The 20,454-nt window shown below is 39.1% G+C and overlaps 1 protein-coding gene and 1 long non-coding RNA gene across 7 annotated transcripts in view; one reads left to right on the forward strand and one right to left on the reverse strand.

The window, feature by feature from the left end:
- Positions 1–1,223: 1,223 nt before the first annotated feature.
- Positions 1,224–20,454, forward strand: part of LOC119034506 (transcription initiation factor IIE subunit alpha-like) — a 31,078-nt gene continuing 11,847 nt past the window's right edge. The window contains exons 1-8 of one of the 6 annotated variants that reach the window (XM_037125594.1): positions 1,224–2,210; positions 3,727–3,836; positions 4,669–4,734; positions 4,841–4,933; positions 5,117–5,206; positions 5,513–5,575; positions 5,782–5,844; positions 6,003–6,302. In XM_037125594.1, coding sequence (XP_036981489.1) covers positions 3,784–3,836; positions 4,669–4,734; positions 4,841–4,933; positions 5,117–5,206; positions 5,513–5,575; positions 5,782–5,842 — 426 coding nt within the window. In that variant the 5' untranslated portion in view covers positions 1,224–2,210; positions 3,727–3,783 and the 3' untranslated portion in view covers positions 5,843–5,844; positions 6,003–6,302. Of the gene's footprint in view, positions 2,211–2,736; positions 2,896–3,726; positions 3,837–4,668; positions 4,735–4,840; positions 4,934–5,116; positions 5,207–5,512; positions 5,576–5,781; positions 5,972–6,002; positions 6,303–20,454 lie in introns of those variants that run through there. The other 5 variants (XM_037125593.1, XM_037125592.1, XM_037125591.1 and 2 more) reach the window with 5 other exon arrangements.
- Positions 13,439–20,000, reverse strand: LOC119004278. Its single transcript, XR_005070169.1, has 3 exons — positions 19,661–20,000; positions 18,164–18,256; positions 13,439–13,612 (listed from the first exon to the last, which is right to left on the reverse strand). It is a non-coding gene; the product is annotated as an uncharacterized LOC119004278 (long non-coding RNA).

The raw sequence follows: 20,454 nt of genomic DNA on the forward strand, positions 1-20,454 counted from the left end.
TTCCTGATCTGGGTCTGGACGGCCTTCCATAGTCACATTTGGGCATATCAAAAAGAATTGCATGAAAAATGAAATACATTTAACTAAACAGCCTTGAAAACTTAAATAAAAAATAAATAAATGAATGAAAATAATAATAATGTCATGTTTGTTAGTTGTTCTTGAGAATTTAAAGTATGTTGTAAGACTTGAGCTACTCAGAGGTCATTTGACTGCAGAACCTGTGCTTTTACTTTGGAAACTTCAAGTACCTCCAGCAGATTAATGCTTAAGGTAATTAAAGTTTTGAATGCAGGACTTGTGATAAGTGTAGTTGTAAGTATTTGCACATGAATACAAGATTTGAGTACTTCCTCCATGACTCCTATGATACTATTGAAAAGTGACATTTCAGTAGTCAGTATCAAGTAATCAATAGACAAGTAATCACATGGTCAACTGATAGGCTACTTACATGCTCAGTCACTAAGTCACTTCACTGTCAGCGAGGAGCTGTTGGATGTAGCTGCCACGTGTGGGACGACGACAGGCAGTAACATTTTTGATGCGGTGGAGAGGTCCGCGAGGAAAATGAAACTACCCGGGAACATTTTTACACAATACAGTTTTATAAATGAGAGTATTTACAGTTAAAAGATACATATGTAGGTTTTTAAATTCACTAATTTTATAAAATATCTGTGATCCGGGAGAAAAGGGAGATGAAGCAGCAGTGTTGAATCTAACATGTTACCTGTCTTATGTCAGTCATTTCACTCCTGTGTTGCCTTTGGTTGTTATCAAACTCACAAACCAATCAGAGTAAATTCAGGTTGTGAGGGGCAATAAAAATAAATATTCAGTCATATTTTACACTTTTTAGATTCATATTGTCGGCTGCAGGCTGCCGTGTTTTGAGTATGAAGCTGTTGTGTTTAGTTGACACGGGCTTTACTTCTCTTTTTTCGGTTCCCTCAGTTGGATGAGAAAAATTGCAAGTTTATAATCGTGGCATTTCTGTCTTTTCTTTGGAATTCATCATGATCAAATACTTCGAAAAGGGACTTCTAATCCTTCTCTTTGCCAAAAACTGCATAACAAAGATCAGAAATATACATATATACATATATGTACATATGTATGTATGTATATATATATACATACATACATACATATGTACATATATGTATATATATATGTATATATATGTATATATACATACATTCATATACAATGTAAAGATGATCTAATGTAAAAGAAGAAGATGAGAGGAGTCTCCCTGCTGCTCAGGAGTTTGTTGTCTGAGGTGGATGATGGAGACATCGTGACCACAACGGAGACAGTTTTCAACTTTTTATCTCCTGTTACCTTTTTTCATTCAGCATTTTTTGTTGAATGCACTTTTGTCTGACTGGTTTCTCTGTTGCACTTCTATAATCTGTAACTTAAAATCTGTTTGCCTTATTAAAACCACATATTTCTACTTGTCTGTGTTTGATTGTTTCTATGTGAAGGATCGTACAATCAGCTGATCAATAACCAGCTGGAAGGAAGAGATCTTTAATGACACAGGAGGAATCATTACTGTAAGAAAGACCTGCTGTAATGTTGTATTTGCACCTGATTACCTGTTTGAACACTCATGCATTACAGCACAGGTGGAGTCTGGTGTGCAGGCTGCGCCACCTTGTGGTGGATGTTATCAGCTGCTCTTTAAAGAAACACTGACACTGTCTTTTAACAGTCTGGTTGAAGTTTTCTCTCCAGGCAGTGATGTGAAGTAAAACCATTTAAACCATTTTTACTCTGTTGAATTTTTTTAATTGTGGAGGAAATACTCAGATCTTTTACTTCAGTAAAATAGTGAAACAACAGTGTAAAAATATGAGTACAAGTAAAAGTCCTGCATTCAGAACATGACTTCAGTGAAAGCACTTACATCAAAATATATATTTATATTTATATTAATTATAATTATTGATGTGTCAAAGGATAAGTTCACCCAAAGTTTTTTCTTTTTTTTTTTTTTGTTGCGCTGTCATCAACACTAATTGTTTTATTCTGAAAAGTAACCGGATGTTATGATGTTGTTTCCGCGAGTCACTTCCGGTCTAGAATCCCTGAATACCAACTGCCGGAAACCGCCGAGGGAGTCCGAGTCCGAGAGTATGAGGTCATCGTTTTCATCACAACAGGTAACAACAAGTCGCTACGTCACGTCTCATTCACCTGTAAGTAAACACCTCATATCATCTGACTGAACAGAAACTACCAACAGAGCCGCTGCTAGCACTGATAGCTGTCAGGCTAGCTTTGTTAGCATCCATGACAGTGTATTGTGACGTTGTAACTTACTGCTGGTTAGCTAGCAGCAGCTGGCTAATGTAACATTACTGTAGAAATGGCTGAAGCTAAAAAATCTAAATCAGTTTGTTTTATTAAAACACATAATTTGACTCAATCAATCAATAACCAGAAGTGAAAAGTATTGTAGAGTTTAATCCAGAAGGTTTGTGTAAACTCAGCAGAGCTCAGAGCAGCGACACTACTGTGGACTCTGAAATAAAGAATGACTCTTTAAACTTTATATCAGGAGGAGAAGTTGACAGCTCCCAGATCAGCTGCAGGCTGGTTCACAGGATGTTACTGCATGTAAATAAACTGTATCCTCTTTAGATAATAAACTCAGTGACTCTCTGGTCATAGTATCCATTGTTCCTAACACATCCTCTTTATTTGTACACTGTGACTTTTCAGCATTAATATCAGAAGACAGACAAACACACAACACATGCTCTTCCTGTAAGTAGTTTTCAGAGACAACCCCCTTTATTATTTTGGGCGGTGATCACAAGAAAAGCTGCTGCAGTCAGTTTCACTTTTGTCTTTGTGACGCAGTTCTTTCACCATCTAAAGGTACTGTAACACATGCTTTATATTTTTAAATTGATCTTAATGTATCATTAATTCATGTAGTTATTTGATTGAATTTGAACCATGTAAGATAATAAGTAGTCTGTGTTTCTTTTAAGAGTGAATTTATTGAAGTTCAAGAGTAGAAGAAGTTCTATAACAAAGACCAGGATATGACTCTCATGTGAAATACTGTTGAAAAACTTTATTTGGAACTTTTGCTGAAGTTGACAACATTAATTCATGGAAGAGGAATCTTGCAGGAGTGTAAAGTGAGCAGAGAAGCTGCATGAGGACTGTAAACTCTGTTTTACAAGTTAGGACTTGAATAAACACCTCGCTGGGTGACGACTGGAACTAGACTGGAAGGAAAGGTTGCTCCTCCGCATTAGTTCTGAGTCGGAGCAACTAAAGCATTTTATAGCAAAAGAAGTTTATTTTTTGACAACTTGTTTAAAAATGAATAAAATAATTGCAAGAGTTTGGAGATTTAATGAAAGCAGTTCACTTTAGTTTCATTTTGATCTGCGATGCAGTTTGTTTACCATCCAGCTACAGGAAATGTAAGATTATTTTTTGAATATCAATGTATCATCCATTTATTTAATCATGTCATTTAATTTATAAATCAAACAAAGGAACAGATCAGAATTTTTTTTTTGTTGAAGTCATAGAAGTAAGATGAAGACGTTTCTGTTTTTTACATTTTGAAATATATAAGGATGACAAACCTGTTAAACACAAAGAACGCCAAAATAAATGTATTACATTGGTTTTTCTGAATTTAAAACTGTAACATGGACCAAGTAATAACATCTGTTCATACAACGGCAGGAGGACAGTCAGACCCAACTCTGATGTGACATAAAGATCTCTTGTCTGTAACTGAGAATGGGTGGGGGAAGAATCGAGTCAACACCAAACCCCGAATCATGTGACCTACAGTAAGTAATTATTATGTTACCTTACAGTTGTAGTATACCTGAGCTAATGTGGTGCTGATATTGCTGTGTGTCCAGAAAGAACGTGTTAAACTACATGGCTTTGTGTTGCAAAGGATGTGTGTGTGAACAGAGACGTCATGGTGCGTTCAAGACAATTGTAAATTACACTTTTACACTTGTTTATCATAAAAGTCTAACAGCAGCATAGTTGTAAGTAAAGCACATGAACACACTCTGTCTTCTTCCTCACACTGTTATCATATACAAATCTGCTGCTTTTGCTTTTAATGTTTATTCTGATACTAATGAAGTAACATCTCAACGCTGCTGATTAGGTTCATCAGGTCAGATTTAATTTCTTCAGAGGAGAAGAAGGAGTACGCTGCATCTGATCGTGAACAAGATCCTTGATTAAGATCCTCAAAGCGCTTTACAATACTCGCCACATTCACTCATTCACACACACATTCATACGCTGATGGCTTGTCATAAAAGGCGCTACTGCTCAGTATCTTGCTCAAGGACACTTCGACATTCAGCTGGGGGGAGCCAGGATTCAAACAAGTGACTTTCTGATTACTAGATGACCCGTTCTTTCACACATTCTTACACTTGTCTTACACAGACTTGTTGAAACACATATTGATGAAGCCGTGAACATCATTTTCCTGTCATGATAGAAACATGTCAGGTCAGAGACATCAGCGTAATGTTGCTGAACTGTTCTGGTGTCTTCTTGGTAGTTTCTGTGAATCCAGTGATTGTCGTGGCTGGATGGCTAAAAACTGACTTTCTCTCCTGGTGGTCTGTTTCTCTTGTCTCCCAATAACAGGTTGTCCGCGAGTGATCAGTCAGAAGGGATTGGCCCCACTTCTGAAGGAGGCTGGCCCTCCCACCAGTAAGCGCTTTACATTTAAATGTGACAGCATTCATCAACACTTTGTGTGGCTGAATGGCTAACAACTGATTTTCCTATCTGGTTGTCTGTCTCTCTTGTCTACCAGAGATGAAGTACAATCAACTACATCCAGTGACTCCTTCAAGAGTGATCAGTCAAAAAATTCCAACCCTTTTTTTAAAGGACAGTCTTCTCTCAGGTAACCTTTATTAACATTTAAATATTACTTCATCTATGAACATGTTGTACAGTCACAGCACATGAACACACTCTGTTGTCTTCTTCCTCACAGTTATCATATACAAATCTGCTGCTTTTACTTTTAATGTTTATTCTGATACTGATGATGTAACATCTTAACATTGCTGATAACTTGCTGCAGGTCAGACTTAATGTCTTCAGAGGAGGAAGAGGAGGAGGAGGAGGAAGAGGAGGAGGAGGACGCTGCAGCTGATGATGATGAACAAAGTCTGTGAGTCGAATCTATTAACCTCGATTTACATTCTAACACACACTTGTTGAAACACTTCTTGATGAAGATGTGAACATAATTTTCCTGTCATGCTACAAATATCTAATGATAAATAAAGTCTATCCACCTATCTATCTATCTATCTATCTATCTATCTATCTATCTATCTATCTATCTATCTATCTATCTATCTATCTATCTATCTATCTATCTATCATTGAAGTAAAAAGCCAGGTCAGAGTCATTCATATTGAAACTGATGGATAAGCAATACAAGCTTTAAAAAATAATGTCTCTTCCTTCCAGACTCCTTCCAGAAAATAAGCATTGTGCCTGTACTGAGAGTGACGTAAAGTTCTCTTTTATAAAGTAAGTTTGAACTAATCGTTTTTATTATTATATCATTTTTATTTTATCATTATTATAGTAGTTATTAAAACATAACTGTCAATGAGTATAAATTACATTTAGAACAGTCACATACAGAACCTCTGCTGTCATCTTCTATACTTTATCATATTATCAAGTAACATAACTTACAGTCACATCATAATAATGTTTATTACTCACTGCAGGGTGAGAGACGGTGTCAGACTCCTTGTCAGGAGGGTTTCAAGGAACAACATGGAGACGTAAAGGTGAGTATTTACAGTCTCCAGACTGTCTGTGACTCAAACGTCTTGCATTTCAACAGATTAATGAAGCTGTGAACATTCAGTAATACTTGCATTTGTGTTTTTCTCTAACTTGTATCTGGACTAGAAGTCACAGTGAAATCAACTTCTTTTTCTTTTAGATCAAAACCTGCGAAAATGATTCCAGATGATGCAGCAAGATTCAAACTGTCAGGAATTTGCTTTGTAAGGAACATAAACTCGCATATGAACTTAAGTGACATCCCATTCTAAATCCATAGGGTTTAATGTGACGTCGGTCCCTTTGCAGCTACAACAGCTGCAACTGCAAGCTGCAAGGTTTAGGAGTGTTTATGGGAATTTATGACCATTCTTCCAGAAGCGCATTTGTGAGGTCACACACTGATGTTGGACGGGAAGGCCTGGCTCTCAGTCTGCACTCTAATTCATCCCAAAGGTGTTCTGTCAGGTTGAGGTCAGGACTCTGTGCAGGCCAGACAAGTTCACCAAACTCTCTCCTCCATGTCTTTATGGAGCTGCTTTGTGCAGTGGTGCACAGTCATGTTGGAACAGGAAGGGGCCATCCCCAAACTGTTCCCACAAAGTTGGGAGCTGGAATTGTCCAACATCTCTTTGCTGAAGCATTCAGACTTCTTTTCACTGGAACTAAGGGGGCAAGCCAGCTCCTGAAACACAACCCCACTCCATAATCCCCCTCCACCAAACTTTACACTTAGCACAATGCAGTCAGACAAGTACCGTTCTCCTGGCAACCACTAAACCTAGACTGGTACATCAGACTGCCAGATGGAGAAGCGCGATTCATCACTCCAGAGAACGTGTCTCCACTGCTCTAGAGTCCAGTGGCGGCGTGCTTTACACCACTGCATCCGACACTTTGCAATGCACTTGCTGATGTATGGCTGGATGCGGCTATTCAGCCATGGAGACCCATTCCATGAAGCTCTCTACACATACTGTGTATGTCATCTATGAAGTATCAATCATAAAAATGATCAACCTGTTAGATTTTCATATAGTGCAACTGTACCAGCAAAGGGCAAAGTGGCTAATGTGTTGAAACTGACTTGTGAATATCTTCCTTCATGCTGATGATACTAGATGACTTTACAGACAATGTAAAGATGATCTAATGTAAAAGAAGAAGATGAGAGGAGTCTCCCTGCTGCTCAGGAGTTTGTTGTCTGAGGTGGATGATGGAGACATCGTGAACACAAAGGAGACGTTTTTCAAATTTTATCTCCTGTTACCTTTTTTTTTAATTCAGCCTATTTTCTTAAATTCACCTTTATCTGACTGGTGCTCTGTCGTAATTTTATAATTTATTACTTATTATCAGTTTGTCTTATCAAAACCACATAATTCTACATTTGTGTGTTTGATTGTTTTCTATGTGATGGATCGTACAGTCAGATGATCAGTAACCAGAACTGAAAAGTATTGTAGTGTTTATAATCTAGTGTTATAAAGTAAAAACAGACACAGTTTGATGATGCTGCAAAGTATTTATGGCTTCATGTTCTTCATTTTGAATCAACCACCACTGCCAGTGAAAATCTCTCTTTGAGTTTTATTCCATGAACGTTTTGTGTCATTCTCCAGTTTCCTTCTCAGTCTGACTTTCTCCCAGAAGTTGTAGCAACAGGAAACCAAACGTTACCCAGTGTTACCTCGAGGTTAAACATTATTGAACATATCTGGTTCAATGTCAACACACAGCTCAACAGAATGAATGACAAAGTTCTAGTTGTTTGTTAAGCAGATGTTTTCTATATAAATACCTATAGACCCAAATAAATACCTATATACCTATATATCTTCAAGTTCTGTTTATGTGAATTCTACTGACATGTAATAGTTTGGTTAAACGTACATTAGCTCCACCAGCTGGAAGGATTGATGTCATTTTACTGTTAGAATTAATGGTCAAACTTCTCTTTTCTGTAATCTGATGATCTAATAAAATAAAGTCTTAATGATTTTGCTTCCTTTGTTTTAAGAACATGTTACTTAATATGAATCAGTCCTATTGACTGTAACCAGTTAATGTGGTGTGAGTTTTACGATCCTCTTTGTCTCTGCATCACGTGAGGCAGCGTCCTCTCTCCTGGTCAGTGGTTATTGATTACCATTATCAGGAAAAGATTAATCAAATTATGTGTGAACTGTCAGCAGATCTCAGAGCAGCTAAACTACTGTGACTTCTGATTATATCAGAAGAAGAAGTTGACAGTTCCTCCACATTCAGAAGAGATCTTTAATGTTGAGCATGAAGAGGAGGAAATATTACTGCAAAACAAAACAAACAACAAACAAAAAACGGTCTTAATGTTTGTATTTCAGACATTGATGCATGAAATTCTGAGTGTCATTAATGTTGCAGCTGGTAAAAGTGGAGATAATTATGTTGAAGGTATTTTATTATAGTCCACTTGTAGTTGGACAACAACACATTGAAGATGGGCAAGTATTTAATTAGGGCCCGAGCAGGGAACCTGCGAGGACCCTATTGTTTTTGAAGCGATTCTTTTTTTTTTTTTTTTTTTTTTTTTTTTCTTCGGACGAAATGATTGCATTTTTGACTACCTGAACATACCCCAAAACTCACCAAACTTGGAATATAAGTCACACCTGGCGAAAAATTTTATAATCTATTGTCGTCCTGAATTTCCACCACTAGGTGGCGCTGTTATTAAGCGCGTTTTGGCTTATAACTCCCATATACTTTGTCGCACATTCAAATTCCTTATATCCACGCGTTCAGTGAAGTGGGCTGAGTCTCGTGGTATAGGCCACGCCCATTTCCGCCTACCGTTTTTTTTCGCTACGTCGCAAAATGTCGAAAACATACTTTTTCGAACTCCTCCCAGGCGATTTCACCGATTTGCACGAAACTTGGCACACAGCATCTGTGGACCCTCATGACAAAAAGTTATTAAAAGAATTTTGATAGGCCAAACAATACTCACATTATTAAATAACAACTTCCTGCAGATTTCCTGCCAAACAGGAAGTGTTGGATATCTCCACAACGGTGTGTCCAAATGACATGAATAACTTGAGATAATACTTTGACATGAATTCCTGATGATGTGTCCAAAAGGTTAGGCGATGACCACAAGGTGGCGCTCTTTAAATTCAAATAGTTTATATCTCCACATCGGTTGGGCGGATTGACACCAAACTTGGTATAGTCATTGCCACTGCACTCTTGAGGATATCTGACAAAGGACTTATCAATAGGCCACTAGGTGGCGCCCTGATGCCAGTTTAAAATTATATTTGGCCCTGTGCCCAAACCATAACACTTATGGGAATGAAATTCATAGGGGTGGTATAGACTAGCCCCTGCAACTTACACACCAACAATTACCAGCAGGTGGCGCTATTTTCCACTTGAAGGCGTTTTTGGCCCATAACTCACACATATTGTGTCACACCTTTTATCTACATGTTCCCTGCATGCAGCTGAATTATTTGGTGTAGGCCACGCCCACTTTTACATTAACTTTCCATTCGCAAAATTGCGACAAATGAAAAAGCTACTTTTTCGAACTCCTCCTACGCAATTTGACCAATTGGCATTAAATTTTGCGTGAAGCATCTATGGACCCCCCTGACAAAAAGTTATCAAAAGAATTTTGATAGTCCTTAAAACGGCCGAAATATAAAACAACAAATTCCTGCATATTGTGTTGAAAGCAATCTTGCACATCTAAACAAAATACGGTCTGATTATCACGTAAATGTTCATAATTGTGTTCCATGGACTGATGAGGCTCTGTGTAAAATTTGGTGCAAATCGGCCAATAGGTGGCGATCTGGTCGCAGTCTGATTAGTTTGAATGGAAAGTAAATGGGAAAATCTTAAAATCCTCTTCAAAACTCATCGACTTTCAACCTCTTCTTGTGCTTCATGCTTTGAGCTACAGATACCATTCCACCTTTTAAAGAGTGAGAAGACCTTGAACTGTTGAGCATGTATTCAGTTTTTAAAAATCTCTTATGGTTTCCAAACCATCACAGTTTTAGTTTTACAGATTTTTAGGCCTTCTTCTGATTTTATAATGGGTGTGTATTGCGTGAGCTAGAGTGCGTGACATCATCGCTACAGTGTAGAGCAGCTGGAAGAACTGGAGAAAAAATTCTCTTCAGCTACTGGACGATGATACTTTCAGCTTCTTCCTGAAACTATTTCGTTGCATTATGCCTCATGTGGACAAGTAATTAAATTAAATGTGAACGATGACTTCATGGGGTGATGTCACAGAAAGGGGCGGGACACTTGTACATATTATGTTTATAGGAATCTGTTTCTTACCTTTTTATTATGTTGTTCATTTTGTACTATGATTATTCTTTATTGTTAAATTGAACTGTCCTTATGCTGCTGTGACACACAGATATCCCCATTTGCAGGATGAATAAAAGAGTTCTGATTCTGATTCTGATCACGATCCATGGGAACTGCATGAGAAAGTCAGTGATGTAATATTCCAATCAGCCATGAATAAGAAAATGTTTCTAATATTTTATCACATTATGTTTGTGTTGGAGGCTGGACAAGCTGCAAGGAGCCATTTTATCTTATTTTCTGTGGGGTTTTTTTGAAGTTTTTATTTCAGTTTAGGAGAATGCTGCCACATTGTCTTGCATTTGAAGCTCCAGAAATGTTTTGTGGACCACAAAACTTCACCTGACTTTCAGTCAGCTTGGGGGTGAGTAGATAAAGAGTGAACTTTCCTTTTTGGTTGAACTTTTAACTTACTTAGTTTCACTGTTGCAGAGACATTATTTCCTGATAAACTTCAGTGGGAGAACACATTGCTTGATCACCACAGTCCTCATCATCAGCACAGTTATCATCACAGACAAACAGTGGAGGAGTTCTGGATGAGCAGAGTTCAGATCCAGATTGACAGCAGTGTAGGAGACCGTGTCCCTCATCTTATTCCAGATGTTGAAGCTCAGGTTGCCCAGATGTTTGGCCTGGTCTATCAGAGCTCCTGAGACCAGCTGTGGATCCTCCAGCAGGAGGCGCTGCTGGACTCTCTTCACTTCAGCCTTGTAGTTCTGCAGGATTGAGACGTCTTCAGCTGTCTGATCCTCCTCTGTGGCTCTGACTGTGAAAGTGCCGCTATTTCTCTGCCCAGAGCAGAGATCCTGGCCTCCTCTTCCTCTTGTAGAAACTGATGAAGCTTAAACTGCTCTTTGATCTGCGCCTCTGTGTGTCGGGCCTGGACCTTGATGCCTTCTGCTGTTTGATCTCAGTTTCCTTTAACTTGTTCAAAGACCTTTAGGTTCTCCTGTAAGGGCTTCAGGGACTTCTGGAGCTCTTATTTAAGACCCTGTGCAGCTTCATCGATGGGTCTGAATCTGTGGTTGCTGTGCGTCTTTGAGACGAGACGCACCGACTCATCTGCAGACAGAAGAGTTTTTCTTTAAATAAGTTAAATAAGACACAAAAAAACACATAGTTTAGTGTATTTTTTAAAGTGCATTATGGAGCAATACACATTATTTTACCATAAATTATGTTCAGTTAACTATACATCTTTTTATTTTAACCTGGTGAGCTTGTTGTGGAATAATTAGATGGTACAGATAATAATGCAAATTATACCTACAGAGTTCATTGTACATATTTATTATGTTGTGAGAGTGTTTCTTATATTTTTGCTGTCATATAACCTGTCAGGTATTTTTTAATTTCTTTTTTCTTTGCAGTGTTTCTGAAGCAGTTAAAAGACAAACGTATCTGTACATATCTTTAATGTGAGGCTTCTGAGGAATGTGGACATTTTTACAATCTCATACTGTTAAACACTAAAGAACACACTGTCCTCCGTCCCTCCTCCATTTCTTCTCCTTTGTTTTCAGGTGTTTCACCTTTTGTTTTGTGATTCGTATCTCAGCAGGCTGGACTGAACTTTACTGTGACTCTCAACTGCCTGTGTGGTAAATCATCAAAATCATAATGAAACTAAATATGTAAACTGTTTTTAAAGGTGCTCTAAAAATAAATACGTTATTATACATATTATTATTTTTATAAATAAGGTCAATAAGACATACATCCTGGTCATGTGCCGCCCTCATCACCTCAAATGTTGACCGACAAACAGAGATGACATCATGTCAGCTCTGTCACTTAAATCCTGTCCTAGCAGCTGAACAGGGTCAAAGAACCACACACTAGATTATCTAAAATATTGCTCCTTACAAAAATAAATATTAACATAATAAATTAAAAGTAAACCACTGTCAAGGTTTATATGTTAACTGTGAGAGCAGTTTAGATGTTGTACGTTTGTCCCCCTTGTAAAGTTTAATAAAACAGCTAAATAATAATAATAATAATCACTTAATAATTGAGAATGATATGACGTAACTTCCTGTGACTGTCTCCAGTCATTGCCGTTATTTTGCAATTCTTTCTCGGTGGGTGGGGCTGCAGTTCTGTACAGTAATGACATCACATGTTGGGAACAAAAACAACGTTTAGAGGTAAAATAAGACTTGAAGACTTTAACATGTGGCCCACACTTAAGTCAGACCCACACAAGTGAAACTGTCACAGGCAGAGGGAAGCAGTTGATGAGGCTTGTCAGCAGCACATCGACTCTGTAACATCAGACAGGATCTGATGATGACTAAAGTCCAGAGGAAGTCGACACTCGTCCAGAATGTCAAAGATGAACACAACCTGCACATTCCTGCTTAAGTTTCAATAAAAGAAGTGATGAACAAGTTCCAACAAGCTGTACTGTTTCCCTTTCAGCACATTCAGCTCTCTGAAAGTGAATGGAAATGTGAACTGTATGTTCTGGTTCACTTTGTCTGCAGTTATTCTGCAACACTTTCTCCACGGGCGAGGATGCGATTCTGTATACAATAACATAACACAGTTGGAATAAAAACAAAGTTGAGAGGTGAAATAAGACTTTAAACAACATTTAGATGTGAAGGTGTGAACATGTGGCCTACATTTAAGACATTAAATGTCCCACACAAGAGCTAAACGGTGTTGACAAGAAGCACCAGTCACGTAAGTCATTTCAGTCACACAGTTACAAAGAAAATGTCTTTATTTTGATTCCATTTGGTTACAAAGAAAAAAATATCGAAAATATTCTTCATTACATATTTTTAAATGTTTTCTCATTTGATTTTTTTCAAATTAGTACATTTCTGCTCACCAGGTCTCATCTTCTATTTGTTATTAGTAAGTACTCAGTTTAAAAAACCAAGCTTCTCGTACAGGATGAGTAGGTCGGTAGCTGCCTAATTGTTTCCATCTTCTCTGCTTTAATAAAAGCAAAATGCCAATAAAAAACAGGGGAGTTTGTAGAAAGATGATGTGAATTAAGTGAACAAACTGAACCAGGTCTGTTTCACAAGAGACTCATTTGATGCTTCATCGCAGACGGACAGAAACCAAAGAGTCTATTTTGATGAGGATGTTCGGGAGTCTCACAGTCTGAGAACAACATGTCAGTCCAAAAAACTTGACTTACAGGAAATCAGGATTCATTTCAGGAAACCGTCGTCCAACTCGTCCTCAGCAGCCTGTTCCTCTGCCCACAACTTTCAGCTCCTGGCTGCTCTCGTTCTGGAGAAACGAGCAGTGAACTGCAGATATATCAGCCATGTTTGATCCCCCTCGTGAAGTACAGGTTCAGGCTCCTGTGGCGGCTCGTCTCCATCGATTGGCTCATCTTGGTGATTCGTCCTTTCAACTGTCCATCACCTGCAAGATGAGAAAGAAGAGCAGTGGTAGTTTCACGTCTCTTGTGCAGGTTTTGTGTCTATTTGTGGAAGTTTTTAGTGAATTTGTGGAGGTTTGAGTGTATTTGTGGTTTTGTGTATATTTGTGGAAGTTTTAGTGAATTTATGGAAATTTTTAGTGAATTTGTTTAAGTTTTTTCTGGATTTGTGGAGGTTTGAGTGTATTTGTGGAGGTTTTGTGTATATTTGTGGAAGTTTTAGTGAATTTATGGACTTTTTGTGTATTTGTGGAGGTTTGAGTGTATTTGTGGAGGTTTTGTGTCTATTTGTAGAAGTTTTTTGTGAATTTATGGAAATTTTTAGTGAATTTGTTTAAGTTTTTTCTGGATTTGTGGAGGTTTTGTGTATATTTGTGGAAGTTTTAGTGAATTTATGGACGTTTTGTGGATTTGTGGAGGTTTGACTGTATTTCTGGAGGTATTGTGTATATTTGTGGAAGTTTTTAGTGAATTTATGGAAATTTTTAGTGAATTTGTTAAAGTTTTTTGTGGAGGTTTGAGTATATTTGAGAATGTTTTGTGTATTTGTGGAGGTTTTGTTTGTATTTGTGGAAGTTTTTAGCCTTTTTTGGGAGGTTTTGAGTGTGTCTGTAAAAAGCAGTTAACACGTGTAAACACTGAGAGCCACAACATTAGAACCAGTGACAGGTGAAATAAATAACATGGATGATTTTGTTCCAATGCCATGTTCGGCTGTGAAACTATGGGTCCCAGCATTCGTGTGGATGTCTCTTTGACAAACACCAGTCACCCAAACACAGCTGCAGACCAAGTACACCCCCTCATGGCAGCAGCACTCCTTGGTGGCAGTGCGCCCCCTGCAGGACAACGCGCCTGCAACGCTGCAAAAACTGCTCAGGAACGACCCGAGGAACGTGGGAAAGAGCTCAAAGTGTCAATATGACCTCCAGATTCCCCAGATCTCAATCCAACTGAGCTTCCACTGGATGCAGTCAGAGCCAAGAACAATCCATGGGGGCCCCAACATGGATGGCAGTTGGTTCTGATGCATCCAGCAGATGCTCAGCTGAAGTGGGATCTGGACAATGAGAAGACCAGTTTGAGGCCTTGGGTTCTTTGCCATGAGGGGGTGCAGTTGGTCTGAACGGTGTTTGGGTGGCTGTGTTTGTCAAAGAGAATCCACAGAAATGACAGAACTCAAAGTTTCCCAGCAGAACATTTGATTGTAACAAGATGATCAATGCTCACTTCACTTGTCAGTTGTTTTAATGTTTCAACTGAACAGTGTATATATATATATATATATATATATGTTAAATAATTTTCATATTTTGCATAAATTTAGTTTTAACTATATTATTCATACTTTCACAGTACTTTGTCTGACAGCTTTAGTTACTAGTTACTTTGTCGATTCATATCAATAAGTTAATCAGCATTAAAAGCAGAAAGTTGAGATCTTAGAGAGGCCATGTGAGACAAGCCAGTGTCCTGCATTATGGAGGACAATTATTAATTAATTGATATATTGCATGATGCCGGCATACTTATAAAGCAATTCTGTACAAAGACAGCTGCTTTTTGAGTCTCATTCTCAGGTCGTCAAATAACGCACTTTGTGAGCTATTAACAGGACTCATAGAGAGTCAAGTTGTTAACAGTGAGAAGACATGTATTTTCAATTACATTTTATTTCAAGATACATTTTTTATATACATTTTTTGTGATTATCCAGTGGCTGTAAAAACTCTCCTTGAATCCTGTGGGTTTTGAGGTGGGACTTAAGTCTGGTCTGGTTGGTCAGTTCACACAAGCCTGACCACAAACAACTGGATTGCTATTACTGAACTTTGGTGCCTGGAACTCTACAGTGGCGAACTGGCTATTGTAGCTTACGGCACTCAACATTGTTTAGCTAACAATGTTAGCCTGAAAAGCTTCATACCACGATGTTTTCGCCAGCAGAACAACAACTTCCGAGGGTTCATAAAGCTTATCAAGCACTCTCTGAGCACACAGTTGCGCACTCAAGTGCAGATGTACAAGAACTAAAAACAAACCTTCAATACACTCCGAAGGGTGCAAAATAACTAACAACCGCTCAAGCTGTTTGTAGCTATCAGTTCACAAGACAACAACTCCAAAGGCTTCATAAAGCTTATCAAGCACTCTCTGAGCACACAGTTGCGCGCTCAAGTGCACATGTACAAGAACTAAAAACAAACCTTCAATACACTCAGAAGTACTCAGACAAATTAACAACCACTCAAAGTATCTGTAGCTATCATTTCACTACATCTCTACCATTAACATGACAACAACAACAACAACTGCTTCCAAAGAAAAAATGTCACCACAACACATTCAGATCGTTATCAGTGGTCTGCTGGGCATTAAGGCCGACGGCCCTGTAACAGCTTTGTAATGATCTCTGCTTGGTGTTATCAAGCAGGATGCTGTTGCACACAGTTGCAAAGAAAATAAATTCCTGCAATTGTTTTCATTTAGTTTTATCACAGAGGTTCAACATTATCTTCAAGCAAAGGCATCGCGCCCATACACACTGAACTCGCGAGGGAAATCGTCATGGACAGTTGAGGGCAGAGATCCAAGCCGCTTTAGTGGCGTCAGGCTAGCTTCTACCGTGGCCCTGAGCATGTCCCTAGCCAGGCCGAAGCCCAAGCTAAACACGCACACTATGTGCACGCTTCTACCAACCATAGGTGTCTGAACATGAGGGACCTGTAAGTTGGCGGGATCGCACGAGGGCTCGTAAGATACGCTATTACCAATACCAGCAACTGATCAAAGGCCTGACTACTGCCATTCATGGAAAACACTGCTTACAGCTCCGATGGACTGCACTCGGGCATTTGCCATTGAAGATAGCTGAAGTCTGGCCAAGTTAAACTATAAATTACAATAACACCAGGTAAGCCTGGCAGACCACTAACAACGGGACTGCTCTTACTGAACTTTAGTCCCCAGAAAGCTCTACACCACAAGGCCTCCAAAACAACACGTCTCACCTCAGTTCTGCTGGTGTCGTAGCTCTCAATCCGCTGCACTTCTACCATGACTAAGAATGCTACTGCTAACAAACCTTACACAAGCCACCAAAAATTAACATGTCTCCGGTCATTCTGCTGGTGTTTACAGCTCAGTTTGCTGCACCTCTACCATGAATGTGACCACAAGAACCACTTCTAAACCAAAAACTTCACCACCACACAGCTGCACGTCAGAAACTGAATAGGATCCTTATTAGTGGCCTGCTAGGGGAATACGCCGAGGCTAATGTTAGTGTTGAATCTACATAAATGAAGCTGTCCATGTAAATGTAAAAGTCCCAGCTCAAAACCAACAGGGTTCAAAGGAAGTACAAGTATTTCAAACAGGTTTTGCTTTATCAAATCAAATCAGGTCAATCAGATTTTGATTTACTGAGAGGAAATATAGACATATAGATATTTTAGACATATATAGAGTATTTAACATGTGTATACACTGAGAGTCATATCATTATAACAGTGACAGGTGAAATAAATAACATGGATGATTTTGTTCCAATGTCATGTTCGGCTGTGAAACTATGGGTCCCAGCATTTGTGTGGATGTCTCTTTGACAAACACCAGTCACCCAAACACAGCTGCAGACCAAGTACACGCCCTCATGGCAGCAGCACTCCTTGGTGGCAGTGCGCCCCCTGCAGGACAACGCGCCTGCAACGCTGCAAAAACTGCTCAGGAACAACCCGAGGAACGTGGGAAAGAGCTCAAGGTGTCAACATGACCTCCAGATTCCCCAGATCTCAATCCAACTGAGCTTCCACTAGATGCAGTCAGAGCCAAGAACAATCCATGGGGGCCCCAACATGGATTGGAGTTGGTTCTGGCGCATCCAGCAGATGCTCAGCTGAAGTGGGATCTGGACAATGAGAAGACCAGTTTGAGGCCTTGGGTTCTTTGCCATGAGGGGGTGCAGTTGGTTTGAACGGTGTTTGGGTGGCTGTGTTTGTCAAAGAGAATCCACAGAAATGACAGAACTCAAAGTTTCCCAGCAGAACATTTGATTGTAACAAGATGATCAATGCTCACTTCACTTGTCAGTTGTTTTAATGTTGTGGCTGAACAGTGGAGATATACATGTTGAATAAAATATAATTATATAATTCATAATATATATAAATGCAGGTGTTCGTTAAACTGAAACAATGCCAGCTGGCTACAATATCGCACTTAGTAAATATTAAAATACTATGACTTCCTTCTTTTATTCCCCATTGAACTAACCTGTACATTGCTTGCTTGCAAATTTGTTTGCCTTTTTAATTAGCTTTTTTAAAGACAAACAGAAAAAGAGGGAGAGAGACTAGTGTCCCAACAGTGACACTGTCATGGCTTCTGCCAACCTAAACTGTCGGTATTCAACGACCTGTGAATGAGACTCGACTATCCTCTAAAATCATTTACTGATCATAGAGTATTAATGAGCAGAAATTGACAAAACTCACACTTTCTGCCTCTAATTTTTGCACCTATATTGCACTGACCTGGTTGGACCAGGTGTGTCTCCTCTCCGGGTCTGATCACCATACAGGTCAGAGCTGTTCCACCTGAAGCTGAAGACAAGTCCCACTGTTCACCTGGAGAGAGGAGGAAGGACTTTAGTATAACATGATGACTACATGCATATATGTCTGTGTGTATACACATATTCTGATTGTAAGCAGAAAAAAGATGTATGGACAGAGTATAGACACATCTGGCAAAATGGGATTTCTTACAGTATTATCATTTCATAATAAAGAATGATATAGCGGTCTGTGACCACGTGCATGACATCACCTCAGGAGTCTCACATCACTCTGCACTATAAAATCTACTTTCATCTGATTTAATAAATGTGCTTTTTAAAGGTAAAACAAATGTAAACCAAATGTAATAAGTTCTGAGAACATTAAGAGCTTTATACACGAGTAATATGATTTCAAAGTCTATCTTTTGACACACAGTGCAGTGATTGCAGTAACACATTAAACCAAAACTGAGACAAACACACTGAATACATGCTGTGCAGCTACAATGAGGCTGCTTATTTTGTGTATAAACTACTTTAGCTGCTCAAAATGACCTTCTAGATGCTGACATACTAACATACTGAGACATTATTGAGCACCTGGAGCCTGTTAGCTAACTGTGCTGTACTCAGATATTCAGCTGTAAAGATGATAGTATTAACAAGCTAACATTACACAGCACGATAATGGCGTCATGCTAACACTCTCCAACAGACACACACCTTAGCTAACATGCAAACCCGTCTGTAAAAACACAACGATGAAATGACCCAGACGTCTTTATAAGCTCATTATAGTGTCAGTAGCCCGTTAATAAAGCAGCTGAGCCGCTGGTAACATGTTTCCAAACCTTGCATTGCATCTCCAACAAATTTAAACTCAGCTAGCTAACATAACCACTGACTTAAACTGACCAGTAAACGTTAGCTAACCAGCTTTCATGCCGTTTAAAATAATAAATAAATAAATAATACTTCAAGCCGAATTTAACGAAACTAGCGACTTGTTCTGAGACAGTGACCCAAATTTACTTAACTGTGCAGTGTTCATGTAATAAACACCGCAGATATAAAACGGCCAAAATCACAATGGAGTTTGGTGCATTGGGCAAAACATACAGTCCGCGGCGCGTTTAAATGGATGTAATTACAGAATTATGTTCCAGCCGAATTTATCTCAACACTAAACAGTTACACGAGACGTCTACAGTTTCGTGTTCAGAGTTATTTCAGAAACATTTGAGGCAAAAACAAATCTGACCGACATGAGAGGGAGGCTGGCTCCATTTTAACCGGCACTAGGCTGAGACAACATGGAGGTTACTTTGCAATGTGGAGCTCTTTGATATAAAGGAACATCACCTGGGCTTATCACCTGATATCTATACAACTCCCACACAGACATGAACACACCTGAACTGAGCAGGTAAGCACACACATAAAGCAGATTCGTACAGAAGCGTTTACTGACCGTATTCGTGTCCTCAGAGTAGAGCCGCTGGAACCAGAGTGACGATCCAACAGCTATTTAAATACACATCTACAGTTTTGGAGGGAAATCCACTAATTTCACGCGGGAAACGAGCGAGACCGCCCCTTTTCAGCGCGCTCCACCTGCATTCGTCAGAAAGTCTGTGGGCGGGACTCATTGTGTTTATTCATCCAGTGTGAACTCATAATGGTGTTTAGCTCAGGTGGTAGAGCAGGATGTGAATGGAGGCTTTGCTTCTGCTCTGGGTTTGAGTCCCGCCATGGATCCTTAATTAGGGCCCGAGCAGGGAACCTGCGAGGACCCTATTGTTTTTGAAGCGATTCTTTATTAGGGCCCGAGCAGGGAACCTGCAACAAAATTCCTGCATATTGTGTTGAAAGCAGACAATCTTGCACATTTAAACAAAATACGGTCTGATTATCACGTAAATGTTCATAATTGTGTTCCATGGACTGATGAGGCTCTGTGTAAAATTTGGTGCAAATCGGCCTATAGATGGCGATCTGGTCGCAGTCTGATTAGTTTGAATGGAAAGTAAATGGGAAAATCTTAAAATCCTCTTCAAAACTCATCGACTTTCAACCTCTTCTTGTGCTTCATGCTTTGAGCTACAGATACCATTCCACCTTTTAAAGAGTGAGAAGACCTTGAACTGTTGGGCATGTATTCAGTTTTTAAAAATCTCTTACGGTTTCCAAATCATCACAGTTTTAGTTTTACGGATTTTTAGGCCTTCTTCTGATTTTATAATGGGTGTGTATTGCGTGAGCTAG

Source organism: Acanthopagrus latus, chromosome 16 (genome assembly GCF_904848185.1).
Source record: "Acanthopagrus latus isolate v.2019 chromosome 16, fAcaLat1.1, whole genome shotgun sequence".
Taxonomy (NCBI): domain Eukaryota; kingdom Metazoa; phylum Chordata; class Actinopteri; order Spariformes; family Sparidae; genus Acanthopagrus; species Acanthopagrus latus.